This window comes from Paroedura picta, chromosome 2 (assembly GCF_049243985.1).
Source record: "Paroedura picta isolate Pp20150507F chromosome 2, Ppicta_v3.0, whole genome shotgun sequence".
Lineage (NCBI taxonomy): Eukaryota > Metazoa > Chordata > Lepidosauria > Squamata > Gekkonidae > Paroedura > Paroedura picta.
The window spans coordinates 173219083-173231136 of record NC_135370.1 but is presented as its reverse complement, the minus strand read 5'-3'; the positions used below and the strand labels follow the sequence as shown (position 1 = coordinate 173231136).

The 12054-nt window shown below is 48.5% G+C and overlaps 1 protein-coding gene across 2 annotated transcripts in view; it reads left to right on the top strand.

Annotated features, from left to right (window-relative positions):
- The first annotated feature begins 3070 nt into the window (after nucleotides 1–3070).
- PPP1R36 (protein phosphatase 1 regulatory subunit 36) overlaps nucleotides 3071–12054 on the top strand; it is a 41396-nt gene continuing 32412 nt past the window's right edge. Inside the window, exons 1-5 of one of the 2 annotated variants that reach the window (XM_077323872.1) lie at nucleotides 3071–3184; nucleotides 4577–4641; nucleotides 5669–5755; nucleotides 7587–7705; nucleotides 8799–8865. In XM_077323872.1, the coding sequence (XP_077179987.1) occupies nucleotides 3137–3184; nucleotides 4577–4641; nucleotides 5669–5755; nucleotides 7587–7705; nucleotides 8799–8865 (386 nt within the window). In that variant the 5' untranslated portion in view covers nucleotides 3071–3136. The other variant, XM_077323874.1, reaches the window with a different exon arrangement.

Sequence of the window (12054 nt, the reverse complement as noted above, 5' to 3'; positions counted from 1 at the left end):
TGAGGATTAATTGGAAAACGAGAGAATGTTGCTGGCCCTTGGGGAGAAACCTGAGGTACAACTGAAGGAAACAGATAAATAGCAGCAAAACCTCTCTGCAGTGCAAGAAGTCTTTTTCCCCCACGGAAGAGGCATAGAGGAAGTCTTCTTCCACGGAAGGAAGACATGGCTTAGAGATGCCAGTCCCCAGGTGGGACCCGGGATTCTCCTGGAATTATAGCCCTTCTTCAGGAAACAGAGATCAGTTCCTCTGGCGAAAGTGGCCGCTTTATTTATTTATTTTATTTATTTGGATTTTTATACCGCCCATTCTTTACAGCTCTGGGCTCCATAACATTATACTCCATTGAGCTCCCTTCCTGTCCGAAATCTCACCCACCCCACGCTTCACCTGCAGAGTCTCCAGGCATTTCACAACCCACAGTTTGCAACCCAAGCTTGGCTGCTGACTGAGGCACAGGATCCAGCCCGAAAACCAGCATTCAGCTAACACTGTATGCATCTAGCAGTTGCCTTGATTGTGCTTTGACGGTGTTTCGTGGAGGTTTAAGTCACAGTTGGTGGGGTGTCTTGGGTACAGTATTAAACTAGGGTCAGGGGGACCTGGGGGTGACATCTCCACCTTAAGCCCAATTAAGCCCTCTCTGTCTAACCAACCTCACAAGGTTGTTGTGAGGCTAAAGCAGAAGAGGGGAGATCCATATATTATGCACTGGACTCCTTGGAAGAAGAGTGAGAATCAAAATGCGGCGAATAAATAAGACAAATCTAGTGAAGGACACAAGAGTTTGTGTCTCCGTTTCAGGGGTTGTATCTGTTTTCTGTTACCAGAAACACTGTCCTTGTTATTTACAGGCACCGTATTGTGCGAAGCCAAAAAGAGGACGTATTTCTTAACGGACTACTTCAAAGAGGTCACCACGATGACAAATCTCATTTTAAGTGTCCATCCCATTTATGCTACGATAATTACTACTAACTAGGGATTTTCGTAGGCTTCCCGCCCCAAAAGAGGGCGTTTTCATACATTATTTTTTAAGAACCCAAAAGGGGACAGATGTACAAAAAAGGATGTGTCCTCTAAAAAGAGGACATCTGGTTGTTATTTTTTCTCCCTTGGGGACATCCTGGGGATGCCTTTTATTAAAAAAAATCTTGTGGGCATAGCGAACCACTGGGGTTATTCATGTTACAGCATGTCCTCCCCCAAGTTTAGGATGCTTTGGGCTGATCCTGTGTTGAGCAGGGGGTTGGACTAGACGGCCTGTATGGCCCCTTCCAACTCTATGATTCTATGATTCTATGATTCTAAGTTACTTGCAGTCCAGCTGGTGAAAGACAAGGATCTTTTAGAACCATAGAATCATAGAGTTGGAAGGGACCTCCAGAGTCATCTAGCCTACCCCCCTGCAGAAAGCAGAGAACTCACCACTACCTGTCCACCCACAGTGATCCCAATTCCATGCCTCTTATGTTTCAAAAGCAGGCCGTTGTCCAGGTGAGCACTTCCAGTGTCCAGTGAGTATCCTATAGGAGTTAATCGTTCTCCAAAGTATGCTGAGGTGTATTCTGGGGCTGGCTCCTATAGGACACTCACTGGACTCTGGAAATGCTTATCTGGACCACGGCCTGCTTTCGAAACATAAGAGGCCTTGAAGAATTTTATCTGGCCTTCTGGTCCATAGAATCAATGAAGATCCTTAGTGTCCTACATAGTTAACGTATTATATCACCGTATGTAAAGGAGCCCACTGTATATTTCTGTTCCTGTATTTTATGTGTGCTGCTTTATTTAGAATCATAGAATAACAGAGTTGGAAGGGATCTCCTGGGTCATCTAGTCCAACCCCCTGCACTATGCAGGGCACTCCCAACCCTATCCAGTGTCACCTGCCACCCCCTTGAGCACAGAATCAGCCTCTCCGTCAGAGGGCTATCCAGCCTCGACTTAAAAATGTCCAAAGATGGAGAAGAAGAAGAAGAAGAGTTGGTTCTTATATGCCGCTTTTCCCTACCCGAAGGAGGCTCAAAGCGGCTTACAGTCGCCTTCCCATTCCTCTCCCCACAACAGACACCCTGTGAGGTGGGTGAGGCTGAGAGAGCCCTGATATCACTGCTCGGTCAGAACAGTTTTATCAGTGCCGTGATGAGCCCAAGGTCACCCAGCTGGCTGTATGTGGGGGAGCGCAGAATCGAACCCGGCATGCCAGATTAGAAGTCTGCACTCCTAACCACTACACCAAACTGGCTCTACACCAAACTGAACCCACCACTTCCTGCGGAAGCCTGTTCCACTGAGAAACCGCTCTGTCAGGAACTTCTTCCAGAGGTTGAGACGGAATATAGAATCATAGAACCATAGAGTTGGAAGGGACCTCCTGGGTCATCTAGTCCAACCCCCTGCACTATGCAGGACACTCACACAACCTTATCACTCATCCACTGTAACCTAGCACCTCCTTGACTCTTATTTACACATGACCATTGATAAAGGCAGCCATGGCTAAACATGTCTGATCAGTGGTGGCATTAGTATGAATGTACACTTGGACTGAGTTTTTAATTTTAATCAATATTAATATTCAATTTTACACCACATTTTACCCTACAAAGCCTTGAGCACATTTTCCTTATTTTATCAGGGTTTTTTGGGAGGGCTTGGATCAGGAGATTTTCTCCATTTTGTTGTGGGCCAGGAAAGCTCTTACAGAACTGTTCTGTGAAACAGCTCTACCAGAACACTGACAAGCCCAAGTTCCCCCAGTTCCCCCCTGAAAAGAAGCTTTCGCCCTCAGCGATCCATGCAGGTCAGATGGGAATGGAGTGGGGATAGGAACACCGGATGATATATCAGAGTCCTTGTTGTGCAGCTAATACGACTCTCCATTTAATATTTGGGCAAAAGGAGGCAGTTTGGGCAGCGCAGCTTTCCTCCCCGTTGAGGCTGGTTAGCGAATCCGCCTGCAAAAACTCTCCCAGCGCGACGCTGCCAAAGAAGAAGGAGCCGGGAGAGGGAAGGCTGCCGCACTGCATGATGGGACTTGTAGTCTCCCGCTGGGGACCGGCCATTCCATTCCATTCCATTCCGGCGCGAGAGCGCGGTTGCTAGGATACCGCCAGTAAACAATGCTTCATCATGTCGCAGTATATTTTTTTCGAATTGCCCAAGGGGCCTCCGGTTCCTGTAAGTCCCCGCGGCTGGCTGGACATGCAATTGCAAGAGAGGCTCAGCTTAGCCGCTGCTGATTTTTTGCAAGGGCGGGGATATTCCTGAGGAGGCCAGAGAAGCGTGGGCGGAGGGGTTGCCAACTCTGGGCTGGGGAATACAGGGAGATTTGGGAGTGGAGTCTGCAAAGGGCAGGGTGAGGGGTGAGGAAATGGCCTCACTTGGGCTAAAATGATGACGTCCGTCCTCCAGAACAGCCTTTCTCCCCCCCCAGGGGTGCTGATCTCTATAGGGTGCCAACTCTGGGTTGGAAATGCCTGGAGACTTTGGGGGTGGAGCCGGGAGTGGGTGGGATTTGGGGCTGGCGGGTGGGGGAGTATAATGCTATGGAGTCTGCCCTCCAAAGAGGCGATTTTCTCCAGGGGAACTGATCTTTTTCACCTGGAGATGAGCTGTACAACTGGGGGATCCCCAGGGCCCACCTGGAGACTGGCATCCTTATCATTGTAAACTGGAGATCCATTGTAAAAAGCAGATCTCCTGGCCCCACGTGGAGGTTGGCAACCCTGGATTGCCCCCAAAGGCTCTTGGAAGAAGCAGATGATGGCGGATGATGGGGTCGACTTCCGTGAATTAAAATCTCACTTGAAGGATGCAACAGACCACTGGTTGTACAAGCTCCGAAAGGATGGTTTAAGGCAGGGGTAGTCAACCTGTGGTCCTCCAGATGTCCATGGACTACAATTCCCATGAGCTCCTGCCAGCATTTGCTGGCAGGAGCTCATGGGAATTGTAGTCCATGGACATCTGGAGGACCACAGGTTGACTACCCCTGGTTTAAGGAGCGTTTTCTGGTTTAGGGGGCCTTGCTGTTGTTAAGAATAACATGACAGTACATTACACCATTTCCCTAACATGGCTGGCCCAGGCTCGCTCTTGGTAGCGCTGGCCCGGTTTTGTCCATGGATGGCTTGATGTGCAGAGGGCAAAAAAATCGAGGGGAGGAAAGAAAAGTCAAAACAGAGCTGGGGGCATCTGGGGATGACCAGGGATTCATTCCAACCGTATGTGTGTGGGGTTAGCCTTCACGGGGGGGGGGGGTATATCTGTGTTTGTAGGGCTGCCAACCTCCATGTGGGACCTGGGGATCCCCTGGAATTACAGTTCATCTGCTGACTACAGAGATCGGTTCCCCTGGAGAAAATGGCTGCTTTGTAGGGGGGAATCTCTGGCATTGTAACCCCACTAAGGTCCTTGTCCTTCCCAGGTTCTCTCCCCAAATCTTCAGGGGTTTCCCAACTTGTATCTGGCAACTCACATCTCGCTTGAGTTTTGACCTGCAGATTTAATCTGGAAATCGTAGTTTTAAATTGGTGTCTTAAAGACTGTGTCTTTTAAACCTTTTTCCAGTTGACAAAAGCTACTCCTGGCTTGTGGTATTGGAAAGAGGACAGCAAGTCTCTTGAATTTGCAGGGTGAGTGTTGAGTCGTCTCTGTCTCTGTCTCTGTCTCTGTCTCTGTCTCTGTCTCTCTGCCTTTCTAGATGTGCAAGTATTTCTCACCCTTCTCTTGCCATCGGCAGCAGGGGCTGGGTGGTTTTACAAAGTGAAAGATGGCCATGACTAGTGCTGATTGGCTGGCCTTCTGTGATGTCACTGGGAAACCTTCCAAATCCTGATACCAGTTAGTCAATGACCTCTCAAGAACCCATTAAGTGCCCATTCCCTAAACCACAACAAGGAAATATCCTAGAGTTTAATGAATGTTCGGAGGGGGCTTTATTAGCCAGAGATAATTGGTAATGACAGATTTTATTTTCCTGGGCTCCAAGATCACTGCAGATGGAGACTGCAGCAAAGAAATTAAAAGACGCTTGCTCCTGGGGAGGAAAGCTATGGCAAATCTAGACAGCATCGTAAAAAGCAAAGACATCACCCTGCCAACAAAAGTGCGTTTAGTCAAGGCTATGGTATTCCCAGTTGCAATGTATGGCTGCGAAAGTTGGACCATAAGGAAGACCGAGCGTCAAAGAATTGAGGCTTTTGAACTCTGGTGCTGGAGAAGACTCTTGCGAGTCCCTTGGACTGCAAGGCGAACAAACCGGTCAGTCCTAGAGGAGATCAGCCCTGACTGCTCTTTAGAAGGCCAGATCCTGAAGATGAAACTCAGATACTTTGGCCACCTCATGAGAAGGAAGGACTCCTTGGAGAAGAGCCTAATGCTGGGAGCGATCAAGGGTAAAAGAAGAAGGGGACGACAGAGAATGAGGTGGATGGATGGAGTCACTGAAGCAATTGGTGTGAGCTTAAATGGACTCTGGGGAATAGTAGAGGACAGGAAGGCCTGGAGGATCATTGTCCATGGGGTCGCGATGGGTCGGACACGACTTTGCACCTAACAACAAAAAAAGATAGACAATGGCTGTGTCCTATACCAATAGACAAGGGCTGTGTACAACTGCATTTCCAACTGCTATTTTTAATATATATGTATATATTGCAGTGCCTTCCCTACCCCTGAGCCCAAGGAGAAAGTGAAGAAGGGCAAAACCATCCATTTTCAGGAGCCTGGTGCTAAAGCACCTGATAGGTATGTACGTTTTATTGCTCTTTATTTGCTTGCTGCTCTGGGTTTGATTCAGGAGGGTCCCCGAGGCGGATGAACATAAGATTAATTTCTCTCTTCTTGGACACAGCAATGTGGCTGGGTGGCATTAAACCCAAGCCCCCGTTCTCATTCTGTTGTTCTCGAAAAGGGCTGCAGAAGAGCATTTGCAGTACAGCATTTGCTTGGAATGCAGAAGGTCCCAGGTTCAATCTCCGGCATCTCCAGTTAAAAAGGACCAAGGACTTGGTGATGTTAAAGACCTCAGCCTGAGACCCTGGAGAGCCATGGAGAGAGGCCATAGCTTAGGAGCAGAGCCTCTTCTTGGCATACATCATCTCCAGTTAAAAGGACCAGTCAGGAGGTGATGGGAAAGGCCTCAGCTTGAGACCATGGAGGCCAATGGGCTTTCTCTCAGGGGCTTTACGCACCGGGATCTTTGTAGCAAATTGGTCACTGAATGAAAAATCGCCATTTAAAATAGTGGAATTCGTCGTTATGCATACCTGCCTTTGTAGTGGAATCCAGTTGCGTTTTGTAGCGTTTCCCACAGGCTTCCGGTCTCAGCAGAAATCGCTAGAAAGGAAGCGCTATTGCCAAGCTCATCCCGCCCCTGGCCGTCAAGCAGCCAATGGGCAGCCGTTAGCATGCTCCCAAACAGCCCCTTTCCCTTTAAGAAAGGTTTTTTTAAAAAAAAAACAGACCCATTGCAACGAATCTGTGTAGATTCGTTGCAACGGAGAGACCCATCCAGCTGCCTAGTGTGTTTGAGCTGTCATTTGATCGTTTGATCGTTGCCACGCTCCCTCCGAGTGAAAAAAAAAAAATCCCCCCCCCCTCTCACGGGCCCGATTTTCGGCTGAATGAATGTGTAAAAAATAAAGGGAAAATACATCAGCAAACGTGCTTCTCTGTTCTGTGTGCTTAGTGACTGAAGGGGAGGGACTGAAGCCGGGGAAGCCTCTAAACTGAAAGAGGCTCGCTGGTGCGTTTATCCCCGCTCGCTTGGAGAAAAAAAAAAATGGCGATCGCTTCGCCGGAAGATCAGAGAAGAGAGCCAGGGGGAGGGACTTTGTAGAAACCGCAACAATGTTAACGCACAGGTCTTTTTCGCTAGTGTTGCAGATTGGTTGCAGGAGTGTATCGCTTTCTGGAGGGTGAATCCACTTTTGGGGATTTCCCTGAAAGCGCTACAAGGAAGCGCTTTTTGCAGATTGGTTTCAGGTGTGTGGCAGATTGTCGACGACGTTGTGCAAAACAGCAAATCAGTAGCGTTTTCAATTGGCAACCATTGTGCTATTTTGAAGGCGTGCAAAAAGCCCCTCAGACTTCCAGGTTGGCCTCTATTCCACTGGCCTCTTGTGCTCTATTTGAAACCCTAGGTTAGTCCTAGAGCTGTCCCTATTTGTTTCTCTAAGGCAGCTGTTTTCAAACTTTTGGCTGTGTCGGAACCCCTGCAACAATTTTTCAGGATTCAGTGAGCCCTGGAAGTTGTCTTTTGGCCACGCCTCCCTGCCACACCCCCCAGGAAGTGACACGTCACCAGAAGCGATATCACCATCTGAGGACTGAGGGGGGAAGCATTTTAAAGCAGGAGCAGGCTCTACACCCTCCCAGGCGCAGAAATCACGGGAGAACTCATGCTTGGTGTGGCGGGGTCAATGGAAACAGATTTTGCCCTAGCTTGTGACCAAGTCTATTCAGGCAGGTGGGGAAAGGCCATGGACCCCCCCCCCCCAAGCGCCTGATTGGGAATCCCTTCTCTAAAGAAATGGGATTTTAAGGGAGTTACTGCTCCTGTCCCCCTTACGTGCAGACAAACTCCGAGCGTTCTCCGTGACATGCTGGCTGCCCGATCCGGGATCCGGGATGATAAAACCTCTCGGCCGTCGAAGCGAGGGCAGAACGAGCTGATCACGCTGGAAGACGTTAAGTGTGAGTGAACACAAGTGTTGTTTGTGCTGGAGTAACGGCATCACTTCCCCCACCGAGTCTGTGTTGCTAATATGGAGTATATCAGAGCTATTCCACGATCAGCACCTTCCCCCTTTGCATGGCTCGAGTCCAGCTAGACTGGAACAAAGGCTTTTAGACTGTGTAAACTGGGAAGGAGGGGGGGGGTTATTCAGGATCCGAATGAGGGTTACCAACCTCCAGGTGGTGCCTGGCAATCTTCTGGAATTACAGCTAGTTTCCAGATGACAGAGATCAGTTCCCATGGAGAAAATGACTTCTTGGGAGGGCGGAGCCTATGACATTACAGCCTGCTGGAGGTTCCTTCCCTCCCTAGGCTCCGCCCACAAGATCTCCAGCGGTGTATTACAACTAAAAACTGACAACCCTAGAAAAAGCATATTTATTGTATTTAGTTTATCGTTCTTTCCAATTATAAGCAACGGCCCTGGGATTTGCCAGGAGGACAACAAAATGGAACCATCTACGTTTCTGCCTCCTTTGGGAATTCAGTGGGTTGAGTTATTAAATAAACAAACAACGGCTTCCAACTGTTTATTAACTAAAGGGACCCTGGCCCCGTCCTGAAGGGGACCTCAAGAAACTGCAGCCTCCTTCCCAGCTATTTTCGATCCATCCTGAAAAAAAATAATGGGAATTTTTAAAAGATCTTGCCCATAACTGATCTGGCCGTCCCTTCTGTTCACTTACGATGGGAACGCATTTGGATGACAGGAGATTCCGTGTGGATACTTTAGAAGAAGAAGAGTTGGTTCTTAGATGCCGCTTTTCCCTACCCAAAGGAGGCTCAAAGCGGCTTACAGTCGCCTTCCCATTCCTCTAGGGGCAAGGTTGGTGTTTGTTGTCCCTTGAAAAATCAGAAATTGTAAGTAATTTTAAAAAACTCAATTGCCGTCATAATTGCTTGTGCACAGCAAAAACTTGAAGCGGTCTGTGTCAGTTCTATTTGTGGCCTTTACCCTTTCTGTACATGGTGCACTGCAAATGTGTGGCAGGGCTGGGTGAATATGAACTTTAACAGTGTGCACTTTTTGTTCATTCTGGCTACCTCCAGATGCTGCTATGTTTCTGGCACATGATGATGATACGTTTGACGTCCCTTCCTTCTCAGTAGTTTTAAGGTAGGCAGTTTGGTATATTTTTCTTTATTTGTGGGGAGCCCCATGCCTTAGAACAGGAGTAGTCAACCTGTGGTCCTCCAGATGTTCATGGACTACAATTCCCATGAGCCCCTGCCAGCAAATGTTGGCAGGGGCTCATGGGAATTGTAGTCCATGAACATTTGGAGGACCACAGGTTGACTACCCCTGCCTTAGAATATCCTGTGAAGCTAGTAGGGAACCCTGAAGTGGTGAATTGGTCATATTTATGAATCCTCACAGTCTGATATTTGACTGCTAGCTGCTGTTCTGCAATTCGAGATCTAGCCATGTTCTTAGGAATTGTAGATGTATCTTCACAGGATTAAAGTGCATCTAGTCAAGGCTATCGTCTTCCCTGTTGCAATATATGGCTGTGAAAGTTGGACCATAAGGAAGGCCGAGCGTCAAAGAATTGAGGCTTTTGAACTCTGGTGCTGGAGAATACTCTTGCGAGTCCCTTGGACTGCAAGGCGAACAAACCGGTCAGTCCTAGAGGAGATCAGCCCGGACTGCTCCTTAGAAGGCCAGATCCTGAAGATGAAACTCAAATACTTTGGCCACCTCATGAGAAGGAAGGACTCCCTGGAGAAGAGCCTAATGCTGGGAGCGATCGAGGGCAAAAGAAGAAGGGGACGACAGAGAATGAGGTGGCTGGATGGAGTCACTGAAGCAGCCGGTGCAAACTTAAATGGACTCCGGGGAATGGTAGAGGACAGGAAGGCCTGGAGGGTCATTGTCCATGGGGTCGCGATGGGTCAGACACGACTTCGCACCTAACAACAACAACTTCATAGGATTATTGCTTTCCCAAGCAACACGGTCTTCCATAGCTGAGTTGCTGTTATTATTACTACGGATTGTCACCATAAGATATTTGACTGGCATATGGTCTTCTCCAATTTGAGCTGTAGCCAGGTTCTTGGGAATTGCAGATGTATCTTTGCAAGAGTTTTGCAATTCAAAGCCAGAGCCAGCTGGGTGGAGTGGTGAGGAGCTACGGCTTCTAATACGGCGAGCCTGTTTGATTCGTCACTTCTCCATATGCAGCCAGCTGGGTTGCTCTGTGCTGGTCTCAGATCTGTTCTCACAGAATAGTTCTGTCAGAGCTCTCTCAGCCTCGCCCACCTCACAGGGTGACTGTTGTAGGGAGAGGAAGGGAAGATGATTATAAGCCGCTTTGAGATTCCTTCAGGTAGAGAAAAGCGGCAAATAAAACCAACTCTTCTTCTTCAGTAATATCAGGGCGTTCTCAGCCTCACCTCCCTCACAGGGTGTCTGTTGTGGGGAGAGGAAAGGGAAGGTGATTGTCAGCTGCATAGAGACTGCTTCGGGGAGTGAAAAGCAGGGAATAAAAATCAACTATTTGTCCTCAGCAATATCTTCTGGAGCCGAGGTGCTCCACTACTACTACTACTACTACTACTACTACTACTACTACTACTACTACTACTACTACTACTACTACTACTACTACTACTACTATTACGGATTGATGTAACTGGATGATGGTTTTCTGCAGTTCAGGTTCTAGCTGTGCTCTAGGGAACTGCAATCGTATTATTAGTATTGGTAGTAACAACAATAATATAATTGTATAATGTGTAGTTTTATATTGTTATTAGTATCATCATCCTACAGCAATGCCAGTTTTTCTGCATCTCTGTTGAGTGATCTAATATCCTCGGTATCCTCCGGCCTTGAGTCTAGCTTGATTCATCAGCCGACTCCTTACGACTGCCCTTATTTTAATGGCCAGAATGCTAATTGCTAAACTTGGGTGGAAAGAAATCCTTTGTTTGCGTGACCCAATTAGTAATTAAAACCAGGATCCAAAAGATGCTCTCTTTGTTCGTATGTTGGCGCAGAGTGGTAAGCGGCAGAAATGCTGTCTGAAGCTGTCTGCCCATGAGGCTGGGAGTTCGATCCCAGCAGCTGGCTCAAGGTTGACTCAGCCTTCCATCCTTCCGAGGTCGGTGAAATGAGTACCCAACTTGCTTGCTGGGGGGTAAAACGGTAATGACTGGGGAAGGGAATGGCAAACCACCCTGTATTGAGTCTGACATGAAAACGCTGGAGGGCGTCACCCCAAGGGTCAGACATGACCCGGTGCTTGCACAGGGGATACCTTTACCTTTACCTTTACCTTTACCTTTACCTTTACCTTTACCTTTACCTTTACCTTTACCTTTACCTTTACCTTTACCTGGTAGTATTTAGCCCCGCCTATGCTCCCCTGCTCCCTCCTTCCTCTCCCTTCTGCCCTCTGAAATGTTCTTGAGGTTTGAGACAGCCAACACAGGGGGAGGAGCTGCCCTGGGAAGGGGAGAGACTGTGGGTGGCGTGGGGTGGAGGGACAGGGCCTCTGATCTGCCTGCAGAAGGTCCCTGGTTCAGTTCCTGCCACCTCAAGTTAAAAGAGTCTGGGTGGTGTGAAATACCTGTGCCTGTGACCCTGCTAGTCTGACAGTTTCAATGGGCAGCCCAGTTGGTTTCCAGCCGAACAGCTAGATCCGGGTCAATGCACTAGAACAGTAGCATTTTAGGGACCCACAAGCTTTTCAGGGTATACGCTTTTGAGAGTGAAATCAACCTTTAGCAGATACCAGTCTGATTGGACAATCCCGGCCTGGAGAGACTTGCTTGGGCATAACAGGGGTGGCCAAACTGTGGCTCTGCAGATGTCCAGGGTCTGCAATTCCAGATGTCCATGGACTATAATTCCCCTGAGCCCTTGCCAACATCATACTGGCAGATGCTCATGGGAATTGTAGTCGATGGACATCTGGGAAGCCACAGTTTGACCACTCCTGGAGTAAACAATCCTAACCTTGGGACAGTCTGATTCAGTCTAAATCAACTTCATGGGGCAAACTTCCGTAAAAGGTAAAGGTAAAGGTATCCCCTGTGTAAGCACCGAGTCATGTCTGACCCTTGGGGTGACGCCCTCCAGCGTTTTCATGGCAGACTCAATACGGGGTGGTTTGCCAGTGCCTTCCCCAGTCATCACCGTTTACCCCCCAGCAAGCTGGGTACTCATTTTACCGACCTCGGAAGGATGGAAGGCTGAGTCAACCTTGAGCCGGCTGCTGGGATCGAACTCCCAGCCTCATGGGCAGAGCTTAAGATTGCATGTCGGCTGCCTTACCACCCTGCACCACAAGAGGCTCTA